The 20,632-nt window shown below is 44.0% G+C and overlaps 2 protein-coding genes across 11 annotated transcripts in view; one reads left to right on the top strand and one right to left on the bottom strand.

Annotated features, from left to right (window-relative positions):
* Nucleotides 1-409: 409 nt before the first annotated feature.
* On the top strand, nucleotides 410-14,593 carry DRG1 (developmentally regulated GTP binding protein 1; the record flags this gene model as incomplete). Its single annotated transcript, NM_001168770.1, is given in 5 exon segments — nucleotides 410-582; nucleotides 4,000-4,130; nucleotides 7,342-7,509; nucleotides 7,778-7,900; nucleotides 14,494-14,593. Coding segments are annotated over 5 exon segments (695 nt in total), but the record flags the coding sequence as incomplete, so codon positions are not given.
* Nucleotides 14,594-19,083: 4,490 nt separating this feature from the next.
* EIF4ENIF1 (eukaryotic translation initiation factor 4E nuclear import factor 1) overlaps nucleotides 19,084-20,632 on the bottom strand; it is a 59,160-nt gene continuing 57,611 nt past the window's right edge. For 9 of the 10 annotated variants that reach the window (XM_017944573.3, XM_017944574.3, XM_009217126.4 and 6 more), the window contains 2 exons: nucleotides 20,426-20,590; nucleotides 19,084-19,842 (listed from right to left, as the gene is read on the bottom strand). In XM_017944573.3, the coding sequence (XP_017800062.1) occupies nucleotides 19,601-19,842; nucleotides 20,426-20,590 (407 nt within the window). In that variant the 3' untranslated portion in view covers nucleotides 19,084-19,600. 10 annotated transcript variants of the gene reach the window in all.

The raw sequence follows: 20,632 nt of genomic DNA, 5'->3' as shown, positions 1-20,632 counted from the left end.
CAGCCCAGGCAACATGGTGAGGAAATCCCATGTCTACTAAAATACAATTAGCTAGGCATGGTGGCACGTGCCTGTAGTCCCAGCTACTCAGGTGGCTGAGGCAGGAGAATCGCTTGAACCCGAGAGGAAGAGGTTGCAGTAAGCCAAGATTGTGCCACTGCACTCCAGCCTGGGCGACAGAAAATGTATCAACTCTTGGGCAAATATGTGCTGATTTCATGGCATACAAAGCAAATTGACTTCTGGTATAACTCTTTTGTAGCTATAAGAACTTCGTGTATGTGTGTATGTATGTATTACAAAAAAATCCTTTGACACTTAAATGTAGGGGGAAGAACACCTCTATTTGAGTATTTGGGTTAGTTAAGGCTTTATTGAACTTTCTTGGGTATGTTTTTTTCTTACTCTTCAGTGGCCCGAACCTGTAACTTGATCTTGATTGTTCTGGATGTCCTGAAACCTTTGGGACATAAGAAGATAATTGAAAATGAGCTGGAAGGCTTTGGCATTCGCTTGAACAGCAAACCCCCCAACATTGGCTTTAAGAAGAAAGACAAGGGAGGCATTAATCTCACAGCCACTGTAAGTGGGGAAGACGACATGGGGCAGGCTGCCGCAGGAATAGGAGTGGGGAGTGGATTAGGATGCATGGACATTGACATTGGAAAATTTCCTGGCTTTTCCCTGCACTAATTGAGATAGCACAGTGACTTCATAATGACTGACAAGAAAGACTTCAAGATTAGGATAGGAGCCAGTCTCAGACTTACCTTTGCTGCTTATTTCCTCTTTTGGATTATCTATTGGGGATGATATGGGAGTGTGAACCAATATTATGCTTGCATAAAGTACATGGCCGCCAATGTCTTCTGTTTTCATTCATTTAACACAAATTTATAGAGTGCCTACCATGGGCCAAACATTATTTTAGGCTCTGAGCAGGAATGGAAGAGGGAATAGTGAAACCCCCTGCTTTTATTTTCTAGTTGGATAGAATAGCAAATATTAATGAGTAAAATATAATGTGTTAGTCAGTGATAAATGTGAGAACACAAAGTAGGGAAAGGAGATAGAGTGTTGGTGTGAGGGTTGCGGTTTTAAGAACGTTGGTCAGGGAAGTCTTCACTGAGGTAACATGAAGGTGTGAACCAAGTGGATATCTTGAAGAAGAGCATTTGCTTCATGCAGAGGAAACGTCCAAGTGGAAAGGTACTGAGGCAGGGCATGTCTTCCCATGTTTGAGGAACAGCAGAATGAGCAAGTAAGAGAGTAGTAAGAGATGAAGTCATAACATAGGGACATATGTGCTTTTACTTTACAGGAGATGGGTAACTGTTGGTTGAGTTCTGACCCACAAACATGATTTGACTTAGGTTTTAGTGGAATAATTCTGACTCTTATGTTGAGAATAGATTGCAGTAGGTTAAGAGCAGAAACAGAAATAATTTAAGAGGTTATTGCAATAACCAAGAAGTGATAGCTTCCTGGACCAGGGTTGTGACAGTGAAGGAGTTGAAAAGTGGTTGGTTGTGGAAAGATTTTGAAATAGCTGATAGTAATTACATCTGGATTGGGTATGCATTGTGAAAGAAAGAGTCAGAGATGCCTGTTTTGTTTTTTGTTTATTTATTTACTTATTTAGAGATGGAGTCTCACTCTGTCTTGCTCTGTCACCCAGGCTGGAGTGCAGTGGCGCGATCTTGGCGCACTGCGACCTCTGCCGACCAAGTTCAAGAGATTCTTCTGCCTCAGCCTCCTGAGTAGCTGGGATTACAGGTGCCTGCCCTTGTGCCCGGCTAATTCTCGTATTTTTAGTAGAGATGGGGTTTTACCATGTCGGCCAGCCTGGTTGATCTCATTCTGTCGCTTAGGCTGGAGTACAGTGGTACAATCACTGTTAGCTCAAACTCCTGGGCTCAAGTGACCCTCCTGCCTCAGCCTTCTAAGTAGCTAGGGCTATAGTCACATGCCTCCAGGCTTGGCTATTTTTTTTTTTTTTTTGGTAGAAACGGAGATTTGCCATGTTGCCCAGGTTGATCTTGAACTTTTGGCCTCAAACTATCCTCCTGCTTTGGTCTCCCAAAGTGTTGGGATTACAGGTGTGAGCCACCATACCCAGCCACTTTTTTTTTTTTTTTTTTGTCCTGAGCTAAAAAAAAAAAGAACTCTTATTACTAAAATGGTAGGACTTTTGGTAGAGTAGGTTTGGAGGGAAGGAGAAGATCAGGATGTTAGGTTTTAGATGCCAGTTAGACATCCAGGTGTTTCTGTCAAGAAGGCATGTGGGGTAGGTTGGGCACAGTGGCTCATGACTGTACATCTATAATCCCAGCACTTTGGGAGGTTGAGGCAGGAGGATCACTTGAGCCCAGGAGTTCAAAACCAGCTTGGACAACAAAGTGAGACCCCATCTCTACTAAAAAAAAAAAAAAGGCATGAGGAATTATTTAGGCTGCATGAGGAATTACCTAGACTGGATATATAAATTTGGTGATTATCAACTTTAATGTCATGGACCTAACTGAGATCACCAAGGATGTGAGTATAGATAGAAAAGAAAAGAGAGTCAGGCGCGGTGGCTCATGCCTGTAATCCCAGCACTTTGGGAGGCCAAGGCTGGCAGATCACAAGGTCAAGAGATCGAGACCATCCTGGCCAACATGGTGAAACCCTGTCTCTATTAAAAACACAAAAATTAGCTGAGCATGGTGGCACACGCCTGTAATCTCAGCTGCTCAGGAGGTTGAGGCAGGAGAATCGCTTGAACCCGGGAGGAGGAGGTTGCAGTGAGCCGAGATCACACCACTGCACTCCAGCCTGGCAACAGAGTGGGACTCCATCTCAAAAAAAAAAAAAAGAAAAGAAAAAAGAAAAGAGAATCGGCCAGACACAGTGGCTGATGCTGAGGCCGACGTGGGCAGATTACCTGAGGTCAGGAGTTGGAGACCAGCCTGGCCAACATGGCAAAACCCTGTCTCTACTAAAAATACAAAAATTAGTCAGGCATGGTGGCACGCGCCTGTAATCCTAGCTACTTGGGAGACTGAGGCAGGAGAATCGCTTGAACCCAGGAGGTGGAGGTTGCAGTGAGCTGAGATTGCGCCATTGCACTCCAGCCTGGGCACCAAGAGCGAAACTCCGTCTCAAAAAAAAAAAAGAAAGAAAGAAAAGAGACTCAAAGAGATAAGACTTCTTAGACAAAGAGAGAGAAGGAAAACTGAAAGAGTTTGAAATGCTGGAAGCCAAGTAAAGTGTTTCAGATAAGAGTGACCAGTTCTGTCAAATGCTGCTTCTCTGTCAAAATTGAGGACTGAGACTTTCCTACTAAATTTAACACTCCAGATGATTTGACTGGCATAGGTTTAAGCTGTCTTGCCCAAAACATCTTTCCCATTATCCTGTCTTAATGTTCGAATTTGAACATTTAAGATTATTTCTGTGTTAGTTTGCCAGGGCTGCCATAATATGGTACCACAGATGGGGTGGCTTAAATAACAAATTGATTTTTCATAATTCTAGAGGCTGGAAGTCTGAGATCAAGGTGATGGCAGGGTTGGTTTCTTCTGAGGCTTCTGTCCTTGGTTTACAGATATGACTTCATCTGGTGTTTGCTCTGTGTTTCTGTGTCCTAATCTCCTTTTCTCATTAGTACCACCAGTATTGGATTAGGGCCCCACCCTAATGACCTTATTTTAATTTGATTACCGCTTTAAAGACTCTTATCTCCAAATACAGTCACATTCTGAGATACTGAGATTAGGACTTCAACATATGAATTATTTTGTGGGGGAAGGAGGAACACAGTTCAGCGTGTAACACCTTCCTTGGAGTTTGAACATTTATTTCCTACTAAAAGTCAGTGACACTCATCCCGGATGTCTTTAGTAATGAGTTTGCATCTTAGCTAGAATTTTCCAGGTACATGGATATTGGTACACTTGGCAAGTATTTTTTTTTTTTTAATTTTGTGCTGACCAGTCATCTGCTATTCCCTTTCAGTGCCCCCAGAGTGAGCTAGATGCTGAAACTGTGAAGAGCATTCTGGCCGAATACAAGATTCATAATGCTGATGTGACTCTACGTAGTGATGCTACAGCTGATGACCTCATTGATGTGGTGGAAGGAAACAGGTACTGACTGAGTGTGCAGTCTGTGCCTGACTGGTTGGAAGCCTTGTGATGGAAACAGTATTGGATCTTGAATTTGGCAGAAGTTTATCTTAATTCCAGTTGTCCTATTTTTTTTTTTTTTTTTTTTTTTTTTTTTTTTTGAGATGGAGTCTCACTCTGTTGCCCAGGCTGGAATGCAGCAGCATGATCTCAGCTCACTGCAACCTTCACCTCCCAGATTCAAGAGATTCTCCTGCCTTAGCCTCCCGAGTAGCTGGGATTACAGGTGTGTACCACTATGCCCAGCTAATTTTTGTATTTTTAGTAGAGATGGGGTTTCATCATGTTGGCCAGGCTGGTCTTGAACTCCTGACCTCAAGTGATCCGCCTGCCTTGGCCTCCCAAAATGTTGGGATTATAGGCGTGAGCCACTGTGTTCAGCCTGTGCTACTATCTTAAATGATAGTGGGCTTTGGTTTCTTTCTTTCTTTTTTTTTTTTTGAGGTGGAGTTTTGCTCTTGTTACCCAGGCTGGAGTGCAATGGCTCAATCTCAGCTCACTGCAACCTCTGCTTCCCGGATTCAAGCGATTCTCCTCCCTCAGCCTTTCTGAGTAGCTGGGATTACAGGCATGTGCCACCATGCCTGGCTAATTTTGTGTTTTTAGTAGAGATGGGGTTTCTCTGTGTTGGTCAGGCTGGTATTGAACTCCCAACCTCAGGTGATCCACCCCACCTTGGTCTCCCAAAGTGCTGGAATTACAGGTGTGAGCCACCGTGCCCGGCCTTTTTTTTGTTTGTTTTTTTGAGATGGAGTCTCACTCTGTCACCCAGGCTGGAGTGCAATGGTGTGATCTCAGCTCATTGTAACCTCCACCTCCCAGGTTCAAGCGATTCTCCTGCCTCAGCCTCCCGAGTAGTGGGGATTACAGGTGTGCACCACCATGCACAGCTAATTTTGTATTTGTAGTAGAGATGGGGTTTCATTATGTTGGCCAGACTGGTCTTGAACTCCTGACCTCAAGTGATCCGCCTGCCTTGGCCTGCCAAAATGTTAGGATTACAGACATGAGCCACTGCGTCCAGCCTGTGCTACTATCTTAAATGATAGTGGACTTTGTTTTTTTTTTTTTTTTTTTTGTGAGACAAGTGTCTCACTCTGTCACCCAGGTTGGAGTATAGTGGCATGATCTTGGCTCACTGCAACCTCCACCTCCTGGATTCAAGCGATTCTTTTGCCTCAGCCTCCTGAATAGCTCGGATTACAGGTGCCTGCCACCACGTCTGGCTAATCTTTTGTATTTTCAGTAGAGATGGGGTTTCACCATGTTGGCCAGGCTGTTCTTGAACTCCTGACCTCAGGTGATCTACCTGCCTCAGCTTCCCAAAGTGCTGGGATTACAGGTATGAGCCGCTGTGCCTGGCCCCCGCCCCCTGGTTTTGTGTTTTTTTTTTGGAGTCTTGCTCGGTCGCCCAGGCTGGAGTGCAGTGGCATGATCTTGGCTCACTGCAACCTCTGCCGCCAGGGTTCAAGCACTTCCACTGCCTCATCCTCCCGAGTAGCTGGGACTACAGGCGTCCGTCACCACACCTGGCTAATTTTTGTATTTTTAGTAGAGATGGGGTTTCTCCATGTTAGCCAGGCTGGTCTCTAACCTCAGGCAGTCTGCCTGCCTCTGCCTCCCAAAGTGCTGGAATTACAGGCATGAGCCACCATGCCTGCTGGCTTTGGTTTCTTTAGCTCTAAACTGAGGGATTCGTTTTGATTTCTGACATCCTTCCTTGCTTTTAAATTTAATTGTGATGGTCATATTCCCCATTTCAGTTTTTTTCTTTTATAGCCTCCTCCTATGAAATTCTCCATTTCAGTTACTTGCTGTAAACTAAGCTGCCCCCTAATCTTTGTCATGTGATAGTTGAAGAGAGTAGTAGGTGAGTCTGCTCTACCAGCATTAATCCACCTGAGAAGTTCTATAGGCTGTGTCCTACAGAAGTCTGAGCCGGCCAGGCTGTATCTGTTTTCTCCATCCTAAGAGTATGTAGCTGAATATCTATTTCATGATACATTACTTTTTTTTTTTTTTTTTTGAGACAGGGTCACGCTCTTGTCGCCCAGGCTGTAGTGCAGTGGTGTGATCACGGCTCACCACAGCCTTGAACTCCGGGCTCAATCCATCCTCCCACCTCAGACTCCTGAGTAGCTGGGACTATGGGCGTGTACCACCAAGCCAAGCTAATTTTTGTATTTTTTATAGAGATGTTGTTTCCTCACCTTGCCAAGACTGGTCTTGAACTCCTGGGCTCAAGCAATCTGCCTGCCTTGGCCTCCCAACGTGTTGGGATTATAGGCATAAGACACTGTGCCCAGTCCATTAATATTATTGAGACTTGAATAAGTTAAGTCACTGTTAAAATTACTTGTAGCATTTGCATATAATATTTTTAGTTCTCCTAGTCATTTGTTCCTGTATGTTGGATGAACGTATTTACTCCTCATTTGAAAACAAACAGAAGCCAGTGTTTTCAGTTAGGCATTTTACAAGTGAGGCAGTTAAACCGTGAGAAGTTGTGGCTTGCCTAATTATTAGTAACCTTAGCTGTCATATTCATTGGACACCAGGAATATGACATTGGTAGATGTGATATCATTTTTACCAATAAATATTATTTATTGTACCAATAAATAAAACATTTTTTAGTCTTTAAATATAAATTATGTTTTAAAACAGCCATGTAGGAAACTGACTCAGAGGTTAAGTGACTTTCCTAGGGACACATAACATCACCTCTTCATATCCACAGAGGATTGCTTCCAGGACCCCTTGCAGATAATGAAACCTGCAGATGCTCAAGGCCCTTATATAAAATGGTATAGTACAGCTGACCCTCCGTGTCTGTGGGTTTTGATCTGCAGTTGGTTAAATTCAAGGATGCAAAACCTGCATATATGGAGGGCCAGCTGGGATTAGAATCAGTCTGAGCGCTTCAAAGCTTGTGTTCTTTCCACTGCAGTATGCTTTCCCAGCAATTATCTTTATGTCTGGTACTAGGGCCTGACTTTTGTTACTTTTCAACCCATAGTTCACTTTTTCTTTTTTCTTTTTCTGGCTGATCTGCTACTTATGATTCCTCTTGAGAGCGCCAGTTGGGTCTGGGTGAGGGTGTGCTGTTCAACAGTCTGACAGTTTTGTCAACAACTCCAGACTAATACCTGTTTTTCTTCAACTTCTGTAGAGTTTATATCCCCTGTATCTATGTGTTAAATAAGATTGACCAAATCTCCATTGAGGAATTGGATATCATCTATAAGGTGCCTCACTGTGTACCCATCTCTGCCCATCACCGCTGGAATTTTGATGACCTATTGGAAAAGATCTGGGACTATCTGAAACTAGTGAGAATGTAAGTCTTTGTGGATAGGGTAATGTTGCTGTACGAATTAAACCAGACCGTCCTAAGATGACTTTCTGGAGCTCATTAACAAAATCTGGCTCTTTTTGAAAATATAAGTAAATTGGTTCCTATTATCGACTAGGTCATATTGAGGACACTTTTTCCCTCAGGTTGGAGGTTGTCCTGGTCTTATGTCAGGGGTGATGGAGGGTTGCTATACATTCAACACATGAGATATTCTAAGGTGGTGGTAATCTTTATGCCCTCTCTTTTCTAGTTACACCAAACCCAAAGGCCAATTACCAGATTACACATCCCCAGTGGTACTTCCTTACTCCAGGACCACAGTGGAGGATTTCTGCATGAAGATTCACAAAAATCTTATCAAAGAATTTAAATAGTAAGTATCATGGGCATGTGGTCCCTCCTTTTTCCTATAAGTTACCAGTTTCACTAACTAGTAACTCATAGGATGGCATTTTTAAAAAGAAGGCAGGAAGGAGGCTACTGAAATGTTTGCTTGGCTGGAACTCTGCAGTGTCTTCTTAAAACCGTGCCTAATTAGAATAGGAAGAGCTCTAGAAACCTCTTTAGGTCAGGAAACCTGATGACACAAACAGCCCTGACCTTCCCTCATTATTTCATCTTTCTCTTGGCAAACACAAATATTAATAATTCCTGCCAATGTCACACTGGCCTCTACTGGGTACTGAGCCCCCTTCTAAACCTTAAACATGGGCAAAACCTCCCTAATCTCTCATATTTTTCACTGATGACACAGGCTGAAAAAAGAATTACTTTATTTCTGAGACAGGGTCTTGGTGTTGCCTTGGCTGAAGTGAGTGGTGTGATCATAGCTCACTGGAGCCTCAATCTTCTGGGCTCAAGCAGTCCTCCTGCCTCAGCCTCCTGAGTAGCTGGGACTACAGGTGCACACCACTATACCCAGCTAATTTTTTATTTTTTATTTTTTGAGATAGTCTCGCTCTTATTGCCCAGGCTGGAGTGTAATGGTGTGATCTTGGCTTACTGCAACTTCTTCCTGGGTTCAAGTGATTCTCCCACCTCAGCTGCCTCCCAAGTAGCTGGGATTACAGGCATGTGCCACCACACCCAGCTCATTTTGTATTTTCAGTAGAGACAGGGTTTCTCCATGTTGGTCAGGCTGGTCTTGAACTCTTGACCTCAGCCCTGCAAAGTGCTGGGATTACAGGCATGAGCCACCGTGCCTGGCCTTAAAAAATTTTTACTAGAGACGAGGTCTTGTTTTGTTTCCCAGGCTGGTCTTGAATTCCTGAGCTCGAGAGAGTCACCTGCTTCAGCCTCCCAAAGTGTTAGGATTATAGGTGTGAGCCACTATGCCCAGCATATTAATTTTTTATTTTGAACTTATTGTAGACTTACAGCAAAGTTGCAGATATAGCACAGAGTTTCCTTTTATCTCTCACCCCACTTCTAATGTTAACAGCTCACATTACTATAAAATTATCAAAAACAGGAAATAAGCATTGGTATGATGTTGTTAACTATAGACCTTATTTGAATTTTATCACTTTTTCTTTTACTAGTGTCTATTTTGTGTTCCAGGAACCTGTGTGGCATCTAGTTGTTACTTGTTTGTAGTCTTTGTGTTCTAGTTTACCAGTAATATTTCCTTAGACTTTCACTGTCATTGATGACCTTGATGCTTTTGAAGAGTGTTCACTAGTTATTTGATTGAATGTTCCTTATTTTGAGTTTGTCCAGTGTTCTCTTATGATTGAAATGAGATTATGTATTTTTGGTAAGAATACCACAAAAATAATGATGTGTTCTTCTCGGTGTATCATTACATGAGATTCATGATGTTGATATACCTTACTGATGATAATATTCACATTGATTACTTGGTTATGTTGGTGTAGGGTGGGTTTCTCTGCTGTGAAGGTAGTATTTTTCTCTCCGTATTTGATAAGTATCTTGGGGTACTTTTGAGACTGTGAAAGTCCTGTTTATCTTCAAATTTTTGCCTGCTGATATTAGCATCTACTGGTGAGGCTTGTCTGTGACATTTATGGCTGTGGTGTTTACCTAACGGTGATTCTTTTTTTTTTTTTTTTTTTAAAAGACAGAGTCTCGCCCTCTCACCCAGGCTGGAGTGCAGTGGCGTGATCTCAGCTCACTGCAACCTCTGGCTCCCTTGTTCAAGCGACTCTTCTGCCTCAGCCTCCTGAGTAGCTGGTACTACAGGCGTGTGCCACCATGCCTGGCTAATTTTTGTATTTTTAGTAGAAATGAGGTTTCACCATGTTGGTCAGGCTGGTCTGAAACTCCTGACCTCAGGTGATCTGCCTGCCTCGGCCTCCCAAAGTGCTGGGATTACAGACAGGCATGAGGTACCACGCCTGGCCTAATGGTGATTCTTTATTTTCCTTTTTTATTTTATGTTTATTTATTGGACTTCTGTATGTTAGAGCTACCACTTCCCCTATTTAACTCATAATTCCTATTAGTATGAGCTCTAGATTACTTTATTCTATAGGATGTAATCTAACACAGTTATTATTTTGTTGCTCAAGTTATTACAAAGCTTTGGCCATTAGGAACTCCTTCGTGTTGGCACCTGTGTTCTTTTGATAAGCTGCTTTTTTTTGAGACAGGGTCTCACTGTTGCCCAAGCTGGAGTGCAGTGGCACAATCACAGCTCACTGTAGCCTTGATCTCACGGGCTCAAGCCTCAGCCTGCCTCAGCCTCCTGAGTAGCTGGAACCCCAAGTGTGAGCCACCATGCCCAGCTAGTTTTTTCTATTATTTTTTATAGAGACAGGGTCTGACTTGTGTTGCCCAGACTGGTCTCCAATGCCTGAGCTCTAGTGATCCGCCTACTTTTGCCTCCGAAAGTGCTGGGATTACAGGCATGAGCCATTTATTTTTTGTAGAGATGGGGTCTTGCTATGTTGCCCAGGCTTCTCAAACTCCTGGGCTCAAGTGATCCTTCCATCTCTGCCTCCCAAAGTGCAGGATTACAGGCATCAGCCACCTGTGCCCAGCCTTTCCTTACTTTTTGGTACTGTTAATACTTAGATGTTCCCAAATGACATTGATTTTGCCTGCACTAGCCCTGGAAATTAGTCACTTCTCCAAGGAGCTCCAGTTTTCAAGATGTGGGTGCTAAATGTACTCATTGTTAGCAAATAGGTTATCATTGCCTGTAGGCCCTCTTAGCAAATAAAGTTAGGAAATACATGTATGGATACTGATGATGCTTATATACACATCTGTATTTCTCTGTCTTATCCTTCCTCACTATCCATTTATCCATCTTTCCTAAAAACCATGAGTTTATACTGTTACCTCTGATTCTAGTTCAATACTACAGGGTTCATTTTAGCCTTCCCACTTAGTATTATTTTTAAGACAGGGTCTCTGTCTCTCAGGCTGGAGTGTAGTGGCTCTGTTACAGCTCACTGCAGTCTCGACTTCCCAGGCTCAAGCAATCCTCCTACCTCAGTTTCTGAGTAGCTGAGACCATAGATGTGTGCCACCATGCCCAGCTAATTTTTTTTTTTATTTGTAGAGACAGGGTCTCCCTATGTTGCCCTGGCTGGTCTCGAACTCCTGGGCTCAAGTGATCCTCCTGCTTCGGCTTCCCAAAGTGCTGGGATTACAGACACTAGCCACTGCACCCGGACTTCCTCTTTTTTTTTTTTTTTTTTTTTTGAGACAGTCTTGCTCTGTTGCCTGGGCTGGAGGAGTGCGGTGGTGCGATCTGGGCTCACTGCAATCTCTGCCTCCCGGGTTCATGCCATTCTCCTGCCTCAGCCTTCCAAGTAGCTGGAACTACAGGTGCCTGCCACCACACCGGACTAAATTTTTGTATTTTTAGTAGGGACGGGGTTTCACCATGTGTTAGCCAGGATGGTCTCGATCTCCTGACCTCGTGATCCACCCACCTTGGCCTCCCAAAGTGCTGGGATTACAGGCGTGAGCCACCGCACCCGCTGCATTTTTTTTTCTGAATAGGAAAAAGGGTTAAAAACAAAAGAAGAAAATAGGGCTAGGTGTGGTAGCTCACGCCTGTAATCTCAGCACTTTGGGAGGCCAAGGCAGGAGGACTGCTTGAGTCCAGGAGTGTGAGATCGGACTAGGCAATATAGTGAGACCCCCGTCTTTATCAAAAATTAAAAAATTAGCCAGACACGGTACCAGGCACCTGTGGTCCCAGCTACTCAGGAGGCAGAGGTAGGAGGATTGCTTGAGTCCAGGAGGTTGATGTTGCAGCGAGCCATGATAATGATCATGCCTCTGTACTCTAGCCTGGGCAGCAGACTGAGACCCTTGCCTCAAAAAACCAGCCAAACAAAAAACAAAACTTGTTTCTGATCCTAAGAGTACTGAGAGAGTGAAGTCCTTTATTGACCTTCAGATCTTTATATATAAAACAATTATATTCGACATGTAAGTGCTAATTTCCACCAGTCAAAACATTATGCTTTGGCAGTTACTTTAACTGGGAAAGATGACTTTTGTAAAAAGTTAAACACTGTCCTTTTTCAGACCTTGTAGATTTAGAGATATAGCTCTTTCCTTCTATGGTGAAAAACACTGTTCAAAACCTTCAGAACTTTAAATTTACCAGGGAATTAAAAAGGGGAGAAAAATGTCTCAGATAAGAAACATATCGAAGCAAACAGGATTTTATTTGCTCCTTATTTTACTGTTTTTTTCTTTTTGTTTAGTTATAGCACAACTATCTTTATTTTTATTTTTATTATTATTATTTTTTGAGATAGGGTCTTGTTCTGTTGCCGCCCAGGCTGGAGTCCAGTGGTGTAATCGTGGTTTACTGCAGCCTTGAACTCCTGGGTTCAAGCAAGCCTCCCACCTCAGCCTTTCATATAGCTGGGACTACAGGTGCAAACCACCATGCCTGGCTAATTTTTTCTATTTTTGTAGAGCTAGGGTTTCTCCATGCTGCCCAGGCTGGTACAACTCTCTTAATAATAGAAAACTTTCAGCTTCAGGCCTAATTAATTATAACACTTACCCCTTTTCCATTTCCTTCATGTCCTTGACCATATCAATCCCTTATCTGTGCTTTGTGTTTTTTTTGTGTGTTGTTTTTTGAGAGTGAGTGAGACTCTGTCGCCCAGGCTTGAGTGCAGAGGCGTGATCTTGGCTCACTGCAACCTCCGCCTCCCAGGTTCAAGTGATTCTCCTGCCTCAGCCTCCCGAGTAGCTGGGACAACAGGTGTGCGCCACCACTCCCAGCTAATTTTTTGTATTTTTAGTAGAGATAGGGTTTCACCATGTTGGCCAGGATGGTCTCGATCTCTTGACCTCATGATCCACCCACCTGGGCCTCCCAAAGTGCTGGGATTACAGGCGTGAGCCACCACGCCCGGCCTGATTTTTGTATTTTTAGTAGAGACAGGGTTTCACCATATTGGCCAGGCTGGTCTTGAACGCCTGATCTCGTGATCCGCCCACCTCGGCCTCCCAAAGTGCTGGAATTAGAGGCATGAGCCACTTCTTCCGGCCTGGAATATAGATTTTTTAAAGGAGGTTTTGACTATATATATATATATATATATATATATATTTTTTTTTTTTTTGGAGACAGAGTCTCGCTCTGTCGCCCAGGCTGGAGTGCAGTGGCCAGATCTCAGCTCACTGCAAGCTCCGCCTCCCGGGTTTACGCCATTCTCCTGCCTCAGCCTCCCGACTAGCTGGGACTACAGGTGCCTGCCACCTCGCCCGGCTAGTTTTTTGTATTTTTTAGTAGAGACGGGGTTTCACCGTGTTAGCCGGGATGGTCTCGATCTCCTGACCTCGTGATCCGCCCGTCTCGGCCTCCCAAAGTGCTGGGATTACAGGCTTGAGCCACCGCGGCCGGCCGACTATATATTTATATATATATAAAATATATATTTTGATATAATTTATATATAATATATATTAGATAAAAACACAAATGTATTATGTAATATATATTATATAAATATATGTGATATATATCATAATTTACATATGTATTTTATATATAACATATAATAACAATATAGCCACCTTTTTTACTCTTGGTACATGGTTCTTAGTCTCTGTGAGGCAGGTCTTGGTGTTTTATTCACCAGTTTTCATCATTAGCACAACATATTCTTAAGTTTGGAGGCCCATAGATATAAATTACCTTCACATATTCCAATAAATCAGGAGGACATATCAGTTACAGTTTCTTGTTAGGGAGGAAGATTTTCCTGGCATGGCTGAAGAGGGAGGCCCTAATTTCTTGTCAGTACCCACTGATGGTTTCAGGAAACCCAGCAAAAACAGGTATTCTCTAACAGTCTATAAGTGATACCGTATCTATAGGAATCAATCTGAAATTTTCAGGGTATTTCTCTGAAGATTAAATGACGGATTTTTTTTTTGAGACGGAGTTTCGCTCTTGTTGCCCAACCTGGAGTGCAATGGTGTGATCTCGGCTCACTGCAACCTCTGCCTCCCGGGTTCAATCCTTTCTCCTGCCTCAGCCTCCTGAGTAGCTGGGATTACAGGCACCTACCACCATGCCCAGCTAGTTTTTGTATTTTTAGTGCAGACGGGGTTTCACCATGTTGGCCAGGCTGGTCTGAGACACCTGACCTCAGGTGATCTGCCGCCTCGGCCTCCCAAAATGCTGGGATTACAGGCGTGAGCTGCTGCGCCTGGCCCAGGGTATTTCTCTGTAACAAATTCATGCTTGCTTTTAATTTTAAACGAGGCTCTTTATACTAATCATGTTTTTTGTCTTTGACTTTCTGCAATAAGAGGAACCACACAACTTCCAGAAGTCTTTGTTGCCTTGTATGTTAAGGCTTCAGTGTCTCATGCTATTCAGGAAGATAAAACTTTTGTGCGTCTGTAGTTCTTAAGTGTGTGATTCTAAATCTGAGCAGAAGGGTGGCATCCAGGCAAATAGGGCAGAAGCTAGGTTATTATTTACACTGACTGTTCTTTTTCCCTTCCATACAGTGCTCTGGTCTGGGGTCTGTCTGTGAAACACAATCCTCAGAAAGTGGGTAAAGACCATACGTTGGAGGACGAGGATGTCATTCAAATTGTGAAGAAGTGAAACTTTTCCCCTTTCCCATCTGCCGGGCGAACCACAACAGCCTTCCCCATGATCAAGCACCCTACCCCAGTTCTTTCTGGTTTTGGCAGTCACTGGATCAGGATCCAGGGGAGGGAGATGGAGGCACCCAAACTGGAACTTCATTTGTCTTACCTTGGTGTCACCTTGTATGTCGAACTGCATAAAAGACCTGGTAGGCTGGTCAGCTACATACAGCTCATGTGTCATTGTCAGAATTTGTTTTGGGATGGGCTGAATGAGGAAGGGTATATACGGTGAAGTAGCTACAGAAGGGATCCTTGGAAACTTGATCTTGAGTGTGAAATGGATAAAAATATGACATGCAGCATCTTCTTTGATGTTTACTTATGGGAACCCCTTCCAAACTAGATGTGGCTTTCAATCCTTTCAAGTGGTCTTTCCCACATGATACTGGAGAGAGGAAGGACTTTATGTAAAGTTAACTGATCACTCCCTGCAAGGCCAACCTGTTTTGGGAGATCATGTAATTTAAGTACTTAGACCAGGCAGATCAGGGTTTGAAATTGCAGGTCCACCTCTAGTTAGCTGTGGAGCCCTGAACAAATTACCCAACCTTTATGAGCCTCAGTTTCCTCATGTAACATGGGGATAGTAATAGCACTTACTTTCTGCCGTCGTGATTGTCAGTAATGTAGGGATAGGTACTTATAAATTGCTTAGCACAGTATTTGACGTATAAGTACTCAATGACTCTTGGCTTTTGTTGCATCCAGCCTTTTACTGGGCTGTCTGCCCTATGCAGAGCACAGCTGTACATCATCAGTGTTGGGCTGAATGTTGAGCTGAAATGCTGCCAGCTGGGCCACTAAATGCTTTCTTCTTCTTTTTTTTTCTTTGAGATAGTTTCGCTCTTGTTGCCCAGGCTGGAGTGCAATGGCGTGATCTCCGCTCACCGCAACCTCCGCCTCCCGGGCTCAAGCGATTCTCCTGTGTCAGCCTCCTGAGTAGCTGGGATTACAGGCATGTACCACCATGCCCTGCTAATTTTGTATTTTTTAGTACAGATGGGGTTTCTCCATGTTGGTGAGGCTGGTCTTGAATTCCTGACCTCACATGATCTGCCCGCCTCGGCCTCCCAGAGTGCTGGGATTACAGGCATGAGCCATTGCGCCTGGCCAACTAAATGCCTTCTTTTCCATAACCCAGCCTTTCTGCTTGAATCCCCATGGAAGTCCTGGCCTCAGCCAATAACTTGGGCAAAGGTGTGAAGGCAGAACGTTGCAAGCGAGGCAACTGGTGTGATCAAAGCAGGTTTGTGTGTTCACATATGTGTATGTATGGAGGTGGGAGGTTTAGGAGGAGGGTTGGTGTCAGGACTACTTGAGAGGATACTAAGGACATAATCAGATGTTTGGGGAGCTAGGAATATAGGAATTTAAGGGGATTGCTCTGATTATGTAAAATTGATTGATAAAAATCTTTGTGTGGTGGGTAACAATATGGGCAGAGGGGACTGGGCCCAGTAGCTCACACCTTGGGAGGCCAAGGCAGGAAGATCACCTGAGCTCAGGAGTTCGAGACCAGCCTGGACAACATAGCGAGGCCCAATCTCTACAAAAAATTTAAAAAATTAGCTGGGCATGGTGGTGCGTGCCTGTAGTCCCAGCTGTTTGGGAGGCTGAGGTGGGAGGATTGCTTGAGCCTGGAGGGTCCAGGCTGCAGTGAGCTAAGATGGGCCACTGTACTCCAGCCTGGGTGACCATTGGTCTTTATGTCCAGTCCACCATGGTCTCTCACCTGGATTTTTCTTTTTTTTTTTTTTGAGATGGAGTCTCACTGTGTCACCCAGGCCAGAGTGCAGCAGCATGAGCTCACTGCTAGCTGTGCCTCCCAGGTTCACACCATTCTCCTGCCTCAGCCTCCTAGGTAGCCAGGAGTATAGGCGCCCGCCACCACGCCTGGGTAATTTTTTAATATTTTTAGTAGAGATGGGGTTTCACCGTGTTAGCCAGGAGGGTCTCGATCTCCTGACCTCATGATCTGCCCACCTTGGCCTCCCAAAGTGCTGGGATTACAGGTGTGAGCCACTGCGCCCAGCCACATATCTATTTTTGAATCAATTGTTGGTAAAGGGAATAGAATTATTGAAGAACCAGAATTTAGCCCTGTAAGTTATTGTCATTCTTGGTTTGTGTTTATGCTCATAGTTCACAACAAAAGGCCAATGGACCTCACACTTACCTTTCCTCTTAATAGTCTGGCTTATAAGACACTCAGTAGCTATCTCCTAGGGGAAGGCCTAGCTGCATTCTCTGTTCACTTCATTCACACTTTCTTTTACCACTGACCTCCCCAGCTTAACAGATTTTCCATTATATGCTTTGTGGCCCTCAGCTGTTTTACTTTCAGGATGCCTTCTATATCCTTAGCTTCTCTTAACTTTTATTTTGCATATCTTTGCATATCCTTCCAGCACTGATTGCTTCTGAACTCATCTCATGCCTGCAAGAGATCATCAGAAGTTTCTCCAAAGACATCCCTTTCTCTCTGCCCTCATCCTACATCAAGGTCTTAGCTCCTTGAAGACTGCATTCATGTGTCTTTTGCCTTCATCCCTCACCCCTGCTTCCTCTAGTCGGTTTGCCAAAATACTTTTGCTAAAACCTGTATGTCTAGTTTCTGCTGATACTCTTAGCAACACTCCCTTATTTCCTTCTGCCTCCATTTTGCCAATCACCAGCTAATGGCTTTGCTCTTTGCATGGTACCCATTTCTGTCCTACTAGCTTCTAGCCTGAAAAGGAAGCCTTTACTAGCAGCTTCAAACCAGTCCTCCTTACCTGGCACCTATTAACGTTGGTTCAACATGAAGGGGAAGTAAGGTAAGTGGAAGAGGATACACAGGAAAGGTGGAACTGGATTCAGGCATCGGTATTCTGCCATTGACACTTGGGACTGCTTTCCAGCTTGCACCTGTGGAAACCAGAAAGCATTTGCCAAAAATTCTAAACATAGGGTCTATTTCTGAAGCTGAGGAATTACATGGAGTGAATAGCATGGGGGAAGGGGATTACTAATGAGGTTGAAAGGAAAGTACCAGGAAGAGACTGACTTCATGCATAATCCACAAAGCCAGGTTTTGTTGAAAGGTGACCTGCATTCTTGTATTCCTGCAAGTACAGGGCAGGGTGGGCAGTTCCAGGCTTATAGTCATTATTCCCTAACACTCAAGACTCAGGCTGCTCAAGACTGTACTACCCTTGTAGTCAAAAATCCAACCACTTTGACCTTCACCTCATTATCTGACCCTTTAGCATGGAGTCCTAAAATGGTCCTAAATGGACAAATATCTACAACTCTGGTAAATTAACTTGAGTAGCATGGGAAATAAGTATAACCGCATAGCAGGACTGAAAAACTTCCAGTTAGGAAAGGGGACTCACAACCGTACTGTATTCTGTAGAATCTTTATCCGTCAGTGCTGTGTATGTACTAATAGTTAAGGTGAATAATAAAACAATTGTGAGGAACGTGATACAGAACACAAGGAGTCAATTAATGCATGAGTCTTAAGGGAAATTCTTAGACTTCAGTGGGTTGAATCAGAACTCTGAGCTTAGAGAAACAGGATGCCCCAGTAAACAGGATTTAGTTTGCGAAACTACCATATGTAATAGATGATTCCTTAATAAATTGTTTTCACTAGGTCAGTTTAATCTTGGAAATTACACTATAGATATCCTGGTATTAGCCACAAGGCTACGCTATCTATAGGGTCAGTCCAGTGTAAACTGACCCGTTGAGGTCTTTAAAGCTCAAGGAAAAAGGCCATAGCTGATTTCTCCTAAATCAAGAGAGTCCAATTTACTTTTTTTTTTTTTTTTTTAGATGGAGTCTCACTGTGTCACCAAGCTGGGTTGCAGTGGCATGATCTCAGCTCACTGCAACCTCTGCCTCCCAGGTTCAGGCAATTCTTCTGTCTCAGGCTTCTGGGTAGCTGGGACTACAGGTGCACACCACCATGCCCAGCTAATTTTGCATTTTCAGTATAGACGGGGTTTCACCATGTTGGCCAGGATGGTCTCGATCTCTTGACCTCATGATCCGCCCACCTCTGCCTCCCAAAGTGCTGGGATTACAGGTGTGAGCCACAGTGCCCAATTTCTATGGGTTTTAAAGAAAAATTTAAACTTTTTCAGATCACTTCCCTAAAGGAACATACTGAGCATAGCTTGGCTGGTTAGAAATTAGGAAGGCTAGCCTGGGCTACATGGTAAGACCCTGCCTCTACAAAAAATAAGAAAAAAGTTATAGTGGTGTGTGCCTGTAGTTTCATCTACTTGGGAGGCTGAGGTGAGAGAATCGCTTGAGCCCAGGAGGTTGAAGCTGCAGTGAGCCACGATTGCACCACTGTACTCCAGCCTGAGCGACACACAGTGAGACCCTCTCTCCAAACAAACAAAATTAGGAAGGGTTTCAGAGAGGAAATAAACACAACAACAATGCCAGTTACTTCATTCACACACTTAGCATATGCAATTTTAATCAACCAAAAGAAAATCCCAAATGTACAAGTGAAAAAAATCCAAACTGTTGACACAGGCCTAACTAATATCAGCTACTTTTATGTACAGCTGTATAAGTTCAAAAAAGCTATCCTATATGTATATACAAAAGTTGTTTATACACAGGTCTGTACATAAGGGTCTATACATTTATTTCCTCAGAACCCTTAGGTGCCACCTCTTGGTGAGGACACCAACACTTCATTCACATATCTTACAAAAAAGAAAGACCATTTCCAGGATTGACAACATTGTGCATCCTGTATTCAATGTACACTCCACTCGACTGGTTAAGATCCTTCCATCATAATGCGGACCACACCAGGTGCATGGGTTCCACCAAATAGCTTCACACAGAGTGCTCCAAAGTAAAAGCCCATAAACCAACCCGAGATGAGGAAGCAGGGTCCTGCCCAGGGTGCCACCACAGGTCCGGGCTTAGTTGAGTCTGCCTGCCCTGCTCACTGTCGGTATTCCAATTCATCTACACTGATAACTTTGGCAGGCATCGAAGGCAGGGGTTGCTGTAGCACATCTGAGCCAAACCATTTGGCAAGGCCCACAGGGGAGCTGCTCCTCTGGCTGGGGCGATGCTCCAGCTGGGAGTGCATGTGGGGCAGGCCCGACCGGCTGGGCATGTTCTGAGGAGTTGTCTGAACGCTGACAGCTGCTGCCTGGGAACCAGAGCCTGGAGGATGCAGAACTGTGGAGATAAGAAGGGTTATCATTCACAGCATGAGAAGGAAAGAAGTTTGTTAGACCCTGCTTCATTAAACCCTATCCAAAGAATCATCTTTACTAGAGGATTTTTTCTAGGGCTTCTTTAGATAGAAACTCCTTTGCAAAATACCAACAATGCCAGAAACAGTATCATGGAAAGCTGAGCTATTCAGAAGCTACCAGTATTGAAAACCTACCCTGGATGACATGACTGCTACTTCTCAGGGCAAGTAACCACATCATAGAAGCAGCAACATTAACTGGTGAGGGGGCATATACCCTGGGCAGGCCGGATGCTGAACCTCTGTTGGATTATCAGCCCTCTCTCCTAACAGGCAAAGGACAAAGCCAGAGCACACTTGACTTTTCCCACTGACTGCAGGAACAGTAATCCCAAATTGCATAGAGGTCAATTTACTCCATCTTATTCTCTGGTTACACTCTTGTCCCAAACTTAGAACAAGTTAAAGAATGAATGTTAATTCATGTCCACTGAAAACTAGTCCTAAAAGCTTTAAGACTCCGTAAGTCTGTCCCAAACTCACCTGTCAAATTCCTGAACCTACCTGAGCGCTGTAGCTGCTGTTGCACCATTGCCAGATGCAGAGGTGTTCCAGGACGAGGGTTTAAGAGAGGGTGACTAGCAGCAGGTAAAGGGTAAAAGGGCTGACCCAGGATAGGGCCAGATATTCCCTGTAAATGAGTCAAGTCCATCCCAGGAGGAAGCACACCTGTTCAGCAGAAAAAGCAAGCAGCTGAGTAGTCTTAATGCT

This window comes from Papio anubis, chromosome 16, assembly GCF_008728515.1.
Source record: "Papio anubis isolate 15944 chromosome 16, Panubis1.0, whole genome shotgun sequence".
Classification (NCBI taxonomy): Eukaryota; Metazoa; Chordata; class Mammalia; order Primates; family Cercopithecidae; genus Papio; species Papio anubis.
This window is presented reverse-complemented; position numbering and strand designations above follow the sequence as displayed.